Source organism: Vulpes vulpes, chromosome 16 (assembly GCF_048418805.1).
Source record: "Vulpes vulpes isolate BD-2025 chromosome 16, VulVul3, whole genome shotgun sequence".
NCBI lineage: Eukaryota > Metazoa > Chordata > Mammalia > Carnivora > Canidae > Vulpes > Vulpes vulpes.
In genome coordinates this window covers 20,375,041-20,390,866 of record NC_132795.1, presented here as the reverse complement: position 1 = coordinate 20,390,866, position 15,826 = coordinate 20,375,041, and the positions used below count along the sequence as shown (strand labels likewise).

The 15,826-nt window shown below is 32.8% G+C and overlaps 1 protein-coding gene across 13 annotated transcripts in view; it reads right to left on the bottom strand.

Moving 5' to 3' along the window:
• C2CD6 (C2 calcium dependent domain containing 6) overlaps nucleotides 1-15,826 on the bottom strand; it is a 122,139-nt gene that overhangs the window by 16,526 nt on the left and 89,787 nt on the right. For all 13 annotated transcript variants that reach the window (XM_072741009.1, XM_072741003.1, XM_072741010.1 and 10 more), the window contains 2 exons: nucleotides 4,686-4,760; nucleotides 113-3,559 (listed from right to left, as the gene is read on the bottom strand). In XM_072741009.1, the coding sequence (XP_072597110.1) occupies nucleotides 113-3,559; nucleotides 4,686-4,760 (3,522 nt within the window). The remainder of the gene's footprint in view (nucleotides 1-112; nucleotides 3,560-4,685; nucleotides 4,761-15,826) is intronic.

Sequence of the window (15,826 nt, the reverse complement as noted above, 5' to 3'; positions counted from 1 at the left end):
TCTTGGGGCAACAAAGGTTACACACATACTTGCATACAGACATATATACCCTAAAGTAGATTTACAAACTTTGCTAAATACAAAACGAGAAGACTTAGAAAAACAGTATTACATGTATAGTTCTTCTTGCAGTCCAGTGAAGCAATGTTCTTGGAACAGATTTCCTTAGAATTCTTGTGGTGGGCAGTGTGGTTGGTAGTATCTTGCTAAATGACTTCTTTTGTTTGTTGACACGGTCTCTTTCTTTTCGGACCTTGGGCTTTAGATTTTCTGTCTTTAATACTTCTGGGAAGAGGGATGGTTTTGAGTTTTTCTGAGCTTCCACAATTTTGTATTTTAAAGACTGTGATTCAGGGAACTTGGCATATTTTTCATCACAAATTCCATTTTCTCTTACAGAAAGAGTATGTATTTTTTTGTATTGTGCAAATGTTACTAAATGTTGTTTTTTATTATTATTATTATTTCCTTTCAATCTCCGAATATACTGGTCTTCTAACTTTGATTTCTCCCCAGCCTCTAAATTGAAATGAGTTAAAGTGCTACTCTGCCTGGAAGGAAAAGTGTATTTGTATACATAGTCTTCATTTTCACTTGGCATTTTGCAATTAGGAATTCTTGGATAAAGTGACAGTACAGCTTCAGGTTTTTCCTGTGCTATCAACTTACACATATTGTGCTCTTTTTTTTCAAGGGGCTTTGTTTTTGGTGTCCTTTCAAAGCAAACATTTGACTGACTTGTTTTTGATTTGCCACTCCAACTATGTGGGTCTTGAATATCTGTTTTAAAATCATAATTTTCTGCTCGAGGAAGCTGGATAAAACCATATTCTTTCCTGTGTTTCTTAAGCACTATATCTGTAAGTCTTTCTGATGACTTATTTAATGGAATCACTTGGGTATTTTTGATGAAAGAAGGTTGTAGTTTAATTAATCTCAGGGTTTTGGCTCCTTCTTTAGGATAGTATCTTTTCTGTTCCTCAATTATTGATGGATTTTCCTTAATATTCTGTAAGGAAAAATATTCCTTTTCTTCCTTTTTGGTCAGTTCCGTTTCAGTAAGTCTATCTTTAGGAACTTTTTGTAAAGTCATTTTTTGAATAATTTTTGAATATTTATTTTGCTTTTCTGAATTCTCTTCCATAAGTTGATTTTCATTTCTAAAAGATAAATCTGGCTTTATACATTTTAATGGTTTAGTACTAGAATTGATCAAATTTATATGTTGGTTGATCCCCTCTAATTGTCTTTCTGTGAGTAGTCCTGACTTTGAAAGTTTTTCTATAAAAAGGCTCTGGAGGTGTTTGCTTAAATTGGCTTTTAGATTTAAAAGTTCATTTTCTGTTAAAGCTATAAGATAATTTTGTAGAGATTTATTTAAAGGATATTTCATCTCTAAGTCAAGTCTTTTCCCAAAACTCCCCCTTGAAATGTCTTGTCTTAACTCATGAAAAGATATGGAGGCACTTTTAGTTCTTAGAGAAGACATGTTTGAGTGGACAGTCTCAGATTCTGTCTCTTTAAATAAACTGCTTTCAGAAAGGTTTTTTAGGAAATAGTTTTGGAGAATCTCATTTAAAAAAGATCTTAGCTTTATTTCCAAATGTTTATCTATGAAATGATGATTAAAATTATTTACAAAAGACATGATTTCTTTTACAGTTTCCGAATATTTTTCCAGAAAAATATTTTGCCCTTTTGGCTCCACTTTCTCATTCATCAAATACAGATTTTGATAGATTTTTGGTAAGTCTTCTTTGGTGATGTGTCCAGATTCTGAAAGTCTTTCTACAAGGTAATGTTGGATATGTTTACTTAGTTCAGATTTTAAGTTTTTTATTTCTGACTCTGAGAGTTCTTCTAGAAATATACGCAGTTTTGGACTCAAAATAGGTTTTCTGTCTAATTTATCTGCTTTATCAAAATTCTCTTTGATTTCTTCAAGGTCTTCTGTATTATTTGGAACAGGATGCTGAATTAGTCTTTCTAATTCTTTTTCTGGTTGTCTTCTATCAAACTGATTATATTTGAAAAAAATATTAAACATATGTTTTAAGAAGGATTTTAACATTATTACATCTGAATCATTAAGTTTAACCATTAATGAGTTACTTAAATTTTCTAAAGTAGAATTTAGATCATTTTCTTCTCTATCAAACCTCTGACTATTATTTGGCATATCTGTTTTTTTATCTGGTGCTGACTGATATTTTGAATGTTGTAGGGATAAATTTTGACCTTCATCCACATATTCAACTCTATTCAAAGAAGTGGTTTCTTTGGGAAAGATGAGTGTATTCTGCTCTGAAAGAGGTTCTGTACTGCTTTGGGTTTCCAAATAATCCTCTGTGGAATACTTTGGCTCTTCTCCAGCAAAGATGGTCTCTGAAGCCATCACAGATCTCTTCTGATATTCTTTATCTAATTCTATCACTTTGATTATCCCAGATTCCAAAAGACTATCTATAGGAAATGCTTGTATTATCTGGCTTATAACAGATTTGGCCTGTGGCAATTCTATTTCATCATTGTTTTCCTCATATTGAAGTAGAATATTTGAAGATATACTCTCCCAAGCTGTGGGTAATTGATTCTGCAAATTTACTGATGTCTCACTTAATTCTTTCACTCCCACTTCCAACTCTGAGAAGACAGGTGCAGTGAATATTTGCTTTATAACATAATCATGTGCACTGTCACTTACATCTGGTTTGGAGCTAGACAGTTCAATTTTTGAATGTTTCTTTTTGAAATTATTTTTTATTGGAAAATCAATCTCACCAGCTTCCAAGTGTTTTTCAGAGACAAGTGCCCTTTCTACCACTGGAGAATTTCTTGGTCCACCTTCTGAAAGTGAATCTGCAGGAATATCTTTAATTATTTGTCTTAAAAGAGACTTTGAACTTAAAATATCTTTTTCTGAAAGCCAGCTATTTAAATCTTTAACTTTTTCAAATACTTTGTTTTCCAAACTACTTCGTGGCTCATCATAAACACTCGGAAGTGGAGAACTACGACTTTCCTTTCTTGCTTCAGTGTCCACAGAAAACTCTGGTTTAGAAAATAATTTATCTGAAAGGTCTTGCAGATTTTTACTTAAAATTGACTTGAGCATAATTGATTGTTTTAAACCTTCTAGGTGAGAAGTAAGATTTAATGATTTTGAGAAGCGACATGTATTTACATTTCCAGTCATTGATGATTCTCCTTCAAAATTAGGTAGAGATACATTTGGTAGTCTTTCTTTTAACTTTTTCTTAGTGTCTAAAGTCTTTATTGTGATGAAATCGGGATCATGGGCTAACTTTAGCTTAGTCTTTGTGTCTAAAGTCTTTGCTGTGGTGATGCCAGGATCATGAGGCCAGGTTTTATTAGTAGGTCTTGCAGTTTTTGAATATGTTGGGTAAGGAGGATCTTGGTCTTCATGCTCTATAACCTCTGCATTTAAAATATTCCTACATTTGTACATATCTTGCTCTTTCCTTTTTCCGACTGACATTTTGTGGTTTATATTCCTTAGAAAAGGATCAAAACCATTCTTAGAGTTGAATTCCTGGAACTGTAATGTTAAAAACAAAAGGTTAGAAAATTCTGTAGTATTTATTTGAATTTATAATAAATTTGCTAGTTAATTTTCTTTGAGCAATCTGTCAAATTATTCATCTACTTACTGTCTACAAAGAGAAAACTAATTATTTTAAAATATTTGAAATTGGAATGAAAATTTTAAGGCAAAATTTTAAAATTCCTAATTCTGATACTATACTATTTTGTATCCGAGAGCTTTTTGCCACCTAGAGTATTTTAAATACTTAAACTGCATTCATAGTTTTTTTTTAAAAAGAACTTAATTTCCAGTGTTAGCTGCACTTACTTAGACAATAGCTAACATCAAGATTTAAGTCCTATCCTAGAAATATTTACCATTTTAGTAGCAGTCCAAAAAAACATTTAAATGCAAAGCAAGTAGTAGATATTCTATTAAAAGTATCACAAATATTTTCTAAAGACTAACTTGGGAGCATAGATCATCTGCTTTTAAGTCTGCAAATTTTAACAATGATGATGAGTTTCACCCACTCTTTAACATGTCACAGTAGAATCTTACTTTTTGATGAATATCACACATGCCTGATAAATGGCTAAAAGAGAGTAGTATAAAAAATTCTGGATTATAGGGAAATTTCAGTGTAATATCCATGGGCAGTTTTGTTGCTCTGGGATCGAACTTGTCTATCACTGAAATAGCTTTTGGGAAAAAGTTTATTCAAATATTTCAAACTTATTCTAATGTTTGTTCATACAACTTCTATATTATCCAGTTGAAAAAAAGCAAAATGTGAAGTAATCAGCTTCTTATTTGTTTTAGTTTATTTCAACTTAGTTGTTCAAACTTCATTGTAATGGATACAATTTATTATAACTGTTCCTCAAATGTTAGTTGATATCCAGATGACAGCATAAGAATTCCCTGGGTTTTTCTGAGAAATACAGATTCCCAGGCTCCACTTCCAGATTGAGATTCATCAGGTCAGAGGTAGGACCTGAGAACAGATATTTTTTAAAAGACAGCCAGGTGTTTATAATGGGTAGTCTGGTTTAGGAACCATTAAATTATATAAAATATTGGAGAAGCCTAGTATTTAAATATAATTGCTATTGGGATAGGATAATTCAGGACTCACCGGATACTTTGGTTTGAATTCTATAAATTCTGGTCTGAAAGATGGTAAAGTGTATTCCACTGGTGAAAAAATCACCTTATAAAAAGAGAAGTTTTAATTTTAGACTGCTTATAATGCAAGGATATTTCCCAAGATAATTTTATTCTTTCAATGTATAAAGACATAAAAAAGCTTAAAACTTAAATATGTTTCTCATAACTACTATAATTTACTTTGTCAGTTATCAAAGAAATCTATACATATATAATGCATTTACACATATCATTTTAGTTTCCTTGATACTATAATATTCATCCTACTGAGTTTGTAAAATCAAGACAATGCACAGCAACTTGAAGCAGAAACAAAAGTAGAAAAGAAATAGAATTGTGAGAATTAATATAACTTCATTTTAAAAGGTTATAAAATGGATTAGATAATAACTGGCATTTAGGGGCCTCAGGTGGTTCAGTTGGTTAAGCATCCAATTCTTGATTTTGACTTAGGTTATGATCTCAGGGTCGTGAGATCTAGCCCCGCATGAGGCTCATGTGCTGGGTGTGGAGCCTGCTTAGGATTCTCTCTTCCTTTCCCTCTGCCCCTTCTTACCTTTAAAAAAAAAAATGGCATTTGGGATAGAAAGAATTTTTAATGATTCCCTTACCTGTAATTGCTAAATGGGTACTTACACTGCCTAAGGAAACACTTGATTCCAGATTAAGGTCTATAGGAACAATTATAGAATCATAGAACCACTGAATTTTTGGAGATGAAAAGTGCTTTAGAGATAATCCAATCCTACTCCTTGTTTCATACAAGAATCTGAACTTGAAGTTTGTTGCCCCAAGTTATCCAGATGATTAGTAGCCTAAATCCTAAGCATCTTAAATTTTCATTGGATACTCTTTCCACTACACAATCAAGACTGCAGTGACTAAAAGTGATTCTTTGGAAGCATCATAATGTGTATTCACCCTGCCAACTCAGCTAGACAAAACTTGACACCATCTCTTTGAGAGTACTTAGTACTACAAACTACTTTCCAATATATTATCTCCTTTAGACAGCAGGAGGTTTATTATATATCAAGTTAATTAAAATAGCAGTTCAATGAATGATGTTTCCATTAGTAACACCTTTAACTGTTCATTAATATTAAGCAGTTAATAACATGACTTTAAATTTTCATCACCTTCCCATTTTTGCAGCTATTTGTCTTAACACATTGACTAAATTATTTCTACAAGTTTCTCAATATTCCCTATAATTTCTCCCCTTCAGACAGATGTGTCTATGAATTCTTGAAATACACCTCAGACTTTTCCACATGTTCTTTTGATTGTTTTGTTTTTCTTTGCTTGAATTTCTCCAAATTTCCCTAAAACAGCTTGAACTCCAACATTTGAAATTCCATTATTTTAAACAAATTTAGTAGAAAATTTATAAATTAAATATATATGACAAAGAAGCTGAAGAACAGTAAAAATATATATATTATCTTTTTTTGTAAAAACACAAAAGATATAAAAACTCTTCCCTAATATAAGCTTAAAAGAATGTGTGAAAGGACATAAAATGCTAACATCTCTAGACAAGAACTTTTATGCTATTTAACTCTGAATTGTTATTTAAAGAATATGAAGTGCTTTATGAATTAAAAAAAACCCAGTACATTTACACTAGAGAGAAATACTTTAAGCATTTATCTCAGGAAGTCAGAAAATGACAGTAAAACAAACCAATATAGAAGCTTCAAGATGATGGACTAAACATGTGGTTCTATTCTCTCCTACCTCCCAAGGTCCTAGTGAATTAACAGAAAACAATATTTCAAAAAGAAAAATCCCATAGTAATACTGGAAATCAGTAAGATGAGACACCAGGATTTAGAAAATTGAGGAAATTCAGAAATTATGAAAGTAGATGAGATTGATTGAAATAGAAACCCCATCAAGAAAATTAGACCTTGAACGATAGAAATCAGGTGGATCTCAGAAGCAAAAAATTCAAGGACAGCATATCAAAGAGTTTCAGATGATGGTGCAATTATCATTAATTAAAAAGCTGCATTCAGAACAGCTGGATCTTCTCCTTTTCAGCATACCAGAGTATATGCTGCTGGTAGCATTGTCTTTCTCAGTCATCTACCCAGAACATCAAAAAACCTGCTTTCTAAAGTAAATGTGCCATCTGCCCAGGTAGAAATCCTATGAGTTTTGAGCCTTGACAGGGAAGCGGAATAGAGCTTGCTGTCGATGACATTTCCACATCAGATAACAAAAAGGGTATAAAAAGAAAGAAAAGGAAGTTCCATCTAGGAGAGAAACTCATGGGTTCTTTGGAAATATTGTTGAGTCCCCAGCCATCCTGTCTAGTCTCTTCCATCCCCATTTACCCTCCAGGGAAGCTTGCCTGTCACACAAAGCATAACTATACAGCCAATATATTCCTTCATTCACAAACATAAAATGAGCCAACAAAGTTTACCAGATATATGAGGAAAATCAATACATGCAATGAAGAATCAATAAGAACAAACAGAATTAACCCGAGTAAATAGAGATTATTTCTCAGGAATGTGAGGAGAAGGTGACCCTTGGAAAACATTCCAAATAGTATCTTGAGATATTAAAAAAAAATCTTAAGATTTTCAAAAAAATAGTATCTCAAGATATCAAAAAGATCATGATTTCCTCTTAGCTGTGTAATAATAGGTATCTCAGATTTAACAAATCACAAAAGAGAATTCTGGATTACTAATGCTGTTCCCCTCCCTCTCTCTAAAACGCATAGAACCTTGGCCTTTCTCTATTTTTCCTCATCTCAGTTATTGATTATACCATCTAATGGCTTATAACCTAAATATTTTTTATTTCTTTCATTCTCTTTACCATATATAATCCAGCATTAACTCCTGTGTTTGCTGCCTTCAAAATATATCGAATGTCCAGTTATATCTCCCCATCAACCCCACTACGATTGTAGCACAAGCCACTATGATCTTTTTCCAAACATTAGTCTCCTAACTAGCCTCTTGTTCTCTGTGACAGAGACTGATCATTGACTTCCCACAATATATATTATCTTAGGAACATAATTTTTTTTAGCATTTAGGTAGAAATGTTCCCTGCTTAAAAAAAAAAAAAAAACCCTACATTTTCCAGCCTCTGTTGTAACTATGTGACAAGTTTCTGGCCAACTACATATAACTGGAAGTTGTTGGGAGAATCTTCTGAAAGACTAGACTATCTTAAAATAGAAGGATGCCTGGGTGGCTCAGTGATTGAGCGTCTGCCTTTGTCTCAGGTCATGATCCTGGGGTCCCGGGATCAAGTCCCACATTGGACTCCCTGCATGGAGCCTGCTTCTCCCTCTGCCTATGTCTCTGCCTCTCTTTCTCTCTCATGAAAATAAACAAACAAACAAACAAACGGCAGACTCAGCTGACAGGATCTAACTGACCTGCCTGAATTCCAAGTTATGAGACAGAGCTGAACTAGTCAGTCCTTCCTGTATCGACCCAGCAAGATTAAAACATACATACATAATGATTTGCACATAAGGTCTTCCTATGCTTTATCTAGTTCAATCAAGGTAACTGGGAATTGGGCTGCCACTGCTCAAGACCAAGAGTGCTGCTATCCTAGGAAGAAGTAAACTAGAGTAAAAATGCCATGAAATTTCTTATCATTTTGAAGATGGCTTTTTCTTCATTGGGTATTTGCTTAGTTGCCATAAAATTTGATTGTTTTCCAGAGCTCCTATGAAGCTGGCTCAGATAGCTTCTGGATGCTTTTACAATGTTTTTCAGAGGAATAAAAACTTGGAGCTGTTTATTCTACCATTTTGTTTATATCACTTTCCTTGAATATTTATTCAATATGGTGGGGGTCTTCTTGCAATGAATTCTCAGCTTTTGTTTGCTGAAAGGGTATTTTAACTTCTGTTTTGAAAAACAGTATAACTGGTTAAAGAATTCTAGGTTCGTGATGTTTTTCCTTCTATTAAAGATGGCATTACACAGTCCTCTCCCTTGCATAATCTCTAACAAAAAGTCTGTTATATTTCTTCCTCTACAATAAATGTGCCTTCTTCTCCCCTCCCCCTAAGGTTTCCTCTTTACTACTGATTCTCAGCAAAGTGATTATGATATGTCTGAGAATTTTTTTTAGGTCTGTTCTCTTTGAGTTCATTGAATTTCTTGTTCTGTGGTTTATAGTTTCATTAAATATGAAAAACTTTTGGCCATAATTTCTTCAAATACATTTTTTAGTTTCGCCTCCCTATAAGTCTCCAATTACATGTATGTCTTACCCCTTGATATTTTCATACAAGTTACTTACTCTCCTTTTTAAAATTTTTTTTCTCATTGTGCTTTATTCTATAACTTCTATCCCTTCAGGTTTACTGATATTTTGCTAGCATCTAATATTACTATTACTTCCTTTTTCATCTCTAAAAATTCCATTTTGTCTATCTATACCTTCCATTTCTTTCCTCATCATGCTCATGTTTATTCTATCATCTTGAATATATGGAATGTATTTGTAATAGTTCTTTAAACATCCTTTTCTGTTAGTTCCATCTTCTCTGTCATTTCTAGGTCTGTTCCTATTAATTGATTTTCCCCTGCATTATGGGTCAAATTTTCTTTTTTGGGTATGTCTATAATTTCTTATTGGATGCTGAGAATGATACATTTTCTAGATCTTGCTTTTGGTTTCTAGATCTTGCTTTCTTCTTTAATCTAGTATTTTATTAGTACATATTAAGTACTAGTACATATTAAGATACTGAGAAACTTATTGGTGGTGAGGGGGTATTGTCCAAAAAGCCTTTAATGTAGGGCTTAGTCTCTCAACAAAGATGGGCCTTCTAGTTGCTGTCACATACACTTTTCTCTCTGGCCTATAGGAAAATGGTTTATTTCTAGCTATTTGAGTTCCCAGAATGTTCTACCCAATACTTTTTTTCAGTGGTTCTTTTTCTTGACTCTACTATTTCACTATTCAGATTAATCCCAAAGACTAAAGGGGACATCCTTCACAGTTATCTGGAGATTTCGTGTTCTACATTTCCTTCCACTCCAGTACTGTACTCCACAAATTTTGCCTCTGTGCACCAAACTTTAATCTCTTCAATTCAGTGAGACCTCCAAGCTCTGTTTTGGTTCTCTCTCCTGGTGCTGCTGTGCAGAAAACTGGTGTGACTTTGTCCTTTTCTTAAGAAATTACAGTCCCATGCTATCATCTTCTCAATGTCTAAAAACTGCTTTTCCATAATTTTGTTTCTGGTTTTCTTATTGATAAAGGAAGAAAGACAAATCACATTCCTCTAAACTCCATCTTTACTAGAAGCAGACATGTGACATTTACTTTTCATGGATCCATTACATACATTATTTAGTTTGGCAGAGATTTATATTCAAATTATAATACTATGTTATTTATAAGTACTAATTATTATAAATTATATTTATATAAATATATAAAATTTTATTATGAATTATACTTATACTAATTACTTATTTATTATTTATAAATTAATTTTTCTTATATTTTAAAATAGAGCCAATCTATAAACAAAAGCATGGGCGATTTAACTAGAGCAATATAACAATGTATTAGAAACCCTGACAGAGAAATGATAATATATAAGTAACAATGACAACAAAAAGAAAATGGAAGGGATAGGAAAATGAAACTTTAAAAAAAATCTTTTTCATCTTTCATAGTAGGAAGTTGGTAGATAATGCCTATTGGTTTATATGACAAGAATTTTTAATTTATTTTCTAAATTCAATTTGCTAACATATAGTATAACACTCAGTACTCATCACATCACATGCCAAGAAATATTTTAAACGTATTAATCACAGCGTTACAAATAACCATTAGAAAAATAATGTCTAATAAAACTGAGAAGAAAAGTTATAGAAAAAAGGTTTGAAATATTATAAATGCTCTAAATCATCTTTCAGAGTGACACCAACATATTCTACCTGAAGTTGATTAGTTGATAAAGTTTGAACTACATAATTTAAAACTATAATAAAACTTACAAGAATTACAAGGCAAATTGTTAAAAGCAGTTGTCTTGGGTAAGGGAGACAGATGGTGTAGATGTGGGTGGGGAAGGATGACTTTTTCTTTTTATTTTATACCCTTCTGTGCAGACTGATTTTGGGGGGACTGTGTAGGTATTGTTTTAATTTTTAAAAAAGCTAGGGGTGGTGGTGATGTGGGAAAACATAAAAGCTTAAAACCTACAAAAAACTACAAAGGGCATTCTTTTTTTCCCCAAAAGGTATTATTAATAGGCATTGATTAAATAATTTTTATGCAGGCTCACAACGAGAGATAGTAGAATTTAGTTGTTTGCAGCACAGACTTCAGAGCAGTGTGCCTCTGTTCAAAACCCAGGCTTACCTTGATTATCCTCAGACTAATATCAGTTAGCTAGTCCATGACTTAATTTTACCACATAGAAAATAATTTAAAAATATTTCACAGGATTGCTATGGGGATTAAATGAGTTCATATATAGGAACTTGCAATAAAAGTATTGGGTATTATAATAAAAAATAATGAAATCTTGCCATTTGACAACATGAATGGACTTATAGGGTATCATGCTAAGTGAAATGAGTCAGAAAAAGACAATACATATGATTTCACTTATATGTGGAATTAAAAAACAAAACATAACAAAACAAAAAAACCCAACCAAATAAAAAAAGAAAACCAGACGCTTAAATACAGAAAACTGGTAGCTGCCAGAAGGGAGGCAGATGAGGGGATGGGCAAAATAGATAAGGGAGACTAAGAGGTACACATTTCCAGTTGTAAAATAGTCATTGGGAGTCATGAGATATAGATTCCCATGCTGAGGATGAAGTATGAGAAATAGAGCTAAAGATATGACAGTGGCATTATGTGGTGATAGATGGTGGCGACACCCATAATGTGCACTGAATAATGTATAGAATTGTTGAATCAATATGTTGTACATCTGAAATTTATATAACATTGTATATTTATACTTTAATTATAAAAAAACTATTGCCTATTATTAAAATAAAAACATTACAGCCACTTAAAGTGATGTAATTGATATATAGGTTGTATAAGCAATGAACTACCAGATGAAAAATTAAGGTACAGATGCCTAGTTAATCATAATAAGCAGTCTAGGAAAGCACCAGTAGCATATAGGAAAATATCTGTAAAACTGACTCAAGTGGAATGAAAAAACTTCAATGGATAATATTTTTTTAAAAAAATTAATTAAAATGCATGATTATTCATTTGCCAAAAATCCACTGATCTCTACTTCGCAAAGAATGAACATTAACGTATGTAAATTCAAAACAATAAAAAACAGAATGTTGGTAGTCAAGAAGTAATGCAGACATTGACAAATAAATCCAACTGTATTACAAATGTAAAATATATAACCTCACTGAAAGGGGTAAGAGAAAAAAGGAACTAACCTTAGTAACTTTGGAAAATAATGTTTTGACTGGAAATTGTAATAAAGACAAAGTAAACTGTACATAAACACTGTGTGCTAGTAGGTAAATTTGTTCTTCATGGGTATGGATGGTATAATTTAGGAATTCTGACACTACTTTGCACTTATATTGGGATGGAATAAATAAGTAAATAAATAGTGGATAATGACAGCCAAGTTTCTCACTGTGGGAAAGAGAAGTTACATTGGACAAAAGCAAGAAAAGAGGGTTAATAAACTCTGGAACAAATTCAGAGATACCAATATAAACTTATAATTAGCAAAACATATAAAGAGACAGATATATATACAGAAACAGGTATAGACATATGTATATACATGGGTTTGTATACACACATATATTATTTAACTGTCTGCTGCCTAGACACAATAGCAACACACACACCCAGTTCCCAGACCCTGGTTTCAAAATATCATTCTCCAATATAAATAACCAAGGCTCCTGGTAGAAAAAACTGACTCTAGGATTTGGGTAAGAAAATTACAAGATAAGCCTGGAATATCTAACAGTACAGAAAGTAGGAAAGTGCTCAAAAAACAAAAGGATGGAGGCATGTTAAAGAAACAAAGGATATACTGAAAGAGTTCCTAATGGCCAAAGCTGGAAAATTCTACACACAAAAATAAATAATATCATCTTGGATTATAACCAAAAATATAAAAAAAACTTATTTAGAAATAAAATACTAGGGATCCCTGGGTGGCGCAGCGGTTTAGCGCCTGCCTTTAGCCCAGGGCGCGATCCTGGAGACGCGGGATCGAATCCCATGTCGGGCTCCCGGTGCATGGAGCCCGCTTCTCCCTCTGCCTGTGTCTCTGCCTCTCTCTCTCTCTCTCTCTCTCTGTGACTATCATAAATAAATAAAAATTAAAAAAAAAAAAAAGAAATAAAATACTTCATTAAGAAAAAAGAAAGAAATTGGCTAATATAATGAGGAGATCTAGTTCCAGGGCCTCAATATGACCAAATCACTATCTCTTCATATCTTTCTTCCTCTGTATTGGTTTTCTTATTCATTCCCTCTTATACCACTGCAAGCTCTTGATATAAAAGAATAAAGCTTTCTTTTAATATTCTTAAATTATATCATTATCCTTGTAGCCACAAAGACAGTGTTAAGTTTGCCAACTACACCAAAGATTAGAGTTGGGGCAGGGAAGATATCTTCAGGAAGGGATACTGATAAACAAAAACATGTTAACTATATGGGCAATAAATATGTACAGGCATGCTTAATTTGTTTTGCTTTATTGTACCTCCCAGATATCACATTTTTTAATAAATTGAAGTTTGTGGCAACCCTGTGTTGAGCAAGAGTATCAGTGCCATTTTCCAACAGCATTTGCTCATTTCATGTCTCTGTTACATTTTGAGAATTCTCACAATATTTCTTTTTTAAAATTTTTATTTATTTATGATAGTCACAGAGAGAGAGAGAGAGGCAGAGACACAGGCAGAGGGAGAAGCAGGCTCCATGCACCAGGAGCCCGACGTGGGATTCGATCCCTCGTCTCTCTTTTTTTTTTTTAATTTTTTTAAAAAATTTATTTATGATAGTCAGAGAGAGAGGAAGAGACAGAGACACAGGCAGAGGGAGAAGCAGGCTCCATGCACCGGGAGCCCAACGTGGGATTCGATCCCGGGTCTCCAGGATTGCGCCCTGGGCCAAAGGCAGGCGCTAAACCGCTGCACCACCCAGGGATCCCAATTCTCACAATATTTCAAACCTCTTTGTTATTATTTTACTTGTGTTGATTAGTGATCATTTATTATAATGCTGAAAGCTCAGATGATAGCATTTTTTAGCAAAAAAGTATTTTTAAATTAAGATACGTACATTTTTAAAGATATAATACTATTGCACACTTAATGGGCTACAGTATAGTGTAAGCATAATTTTTAGATGCATTGGGGGACCCCTGGATAGCTCAGCGGTTAAGTGCCTGCCTTCACTCCAGGGCATGATCCTGGAGTCCTGGGATTGAGTCCCACATCAGGCTCCCTGTATGGAGGCTGCCTCTCCCTTAGCCTATGTCTCTGCCTCTCTCTCTCTTTGTGTCTCTCATGATAAATAATAATCTTTAAAAAAATGTTTAGATGCATTCTGAAACCAAAAAATGCTTTTGACTTGATTTATTGCAATATTCACTTTATGTAGTGGTCTGAAACCAAACCTGCAATATCTCTGAGGGTGTCTGTAGTATTGAAACAACTGCCTATCTATTTCAGCAAAAATATCAGTAAATTATTACTCATACCAGAAAAAAGGTATAAATGAATTAAACATATGTAAATATAAAATGCACATATTAGGAAAACATTTAAGAAAATACTGACATAATCCCGGGGAGGAGAAATATCTTCTAAAAAAGATATAAACTAACAGCCACAAAGGGAAAGGTGCCAGATTGGGCAACTTAAACACTTAAAATTACTAGAAGGACCTCAAAGAAGTTAAAAAAAAAAAAAAAAGGTAATAAACAGCATAGATCACAAAGCATTGTTACTTGAAACATATATAGCATTCTCACACATAAACAAATATACAACCCAATTTGTATATATGGGAAGAGATTTTAAGTAGTCAAATAACAGAAATATGGATACAAAAGATAAACACATCAAAGTTGTTCACTTATTAATAGTCAGAAAATGTTAATTAAAATAACAATTGGAATATCATTTTTGGGTGAACAATTAGCAAAAACTAAAATGAACAAAGTGTGAAATACTGAATATTTTCTTACATTTGGGTGCAAATGCAAATTAGTAAAAGATAATTTGACAGTATATATATATCAAAATTAAATATGCTCATACATTTTGATCCAACAAGTCTATTTCTCATATTTATCCTAAAGTATACTTGTACAGGTTAATAAAGATAATACTTACCATTTAGCAAGTGACTATTATGTTCCAAGCCCTTTAAAATTCTTTGAAATAGATGATAGTATAATCATTTTGCAGATGACAAAACTGAAACTTGGATGTAAATTGCCTAAAGGTATGTGACCATGAAAGTGGAAGAATCTGGATTTGAACCTAGATATTTCTGCCTGTAAAATCCAAGGTCTTTTTACTATATCACACTAATTCTCTTACCATCACCAAACAATGCCTTGAAATGGTAGGTAAAATCAAATTCCCCATTTTTCCCCACTTTCTTTCATCCTGACCTTTGGAGAAATGATTTGGGATCCTGTCATGCATGATCAGGGTTTAAATAGAAACAAATTAAACTATATCTGAAAGTCTTAATTTATGAAGGGGCTTTAAAAATGTGAAGGAACTATTGAAAGACTGTCACCTGAATCAGCTATGAGTTGAAAGAGATGTTTGTTAGTCCTTTCCAATTCAGATTAGCACTCCAGAAGTTTGTCTCAAAATACTGCATTTCTTTAACACACTGTCTACTTTGGTTCATTAAAAAAAAAAAATCTTCTTTTTACTTCAAACAACTTCAAAGTTTATTTTCCCACAGAATTCTGAAGGTTTTGTGACTTTGTGAAGCAATTACCTTATACTTTGGAGAACTTGTTCTAGAATTCTGATGTCTTCAATTTACAAGCTTGTTGCCATAGGTGATAGATTCTTTCAAACTTCTAAATCTGTTAATTGTATATAA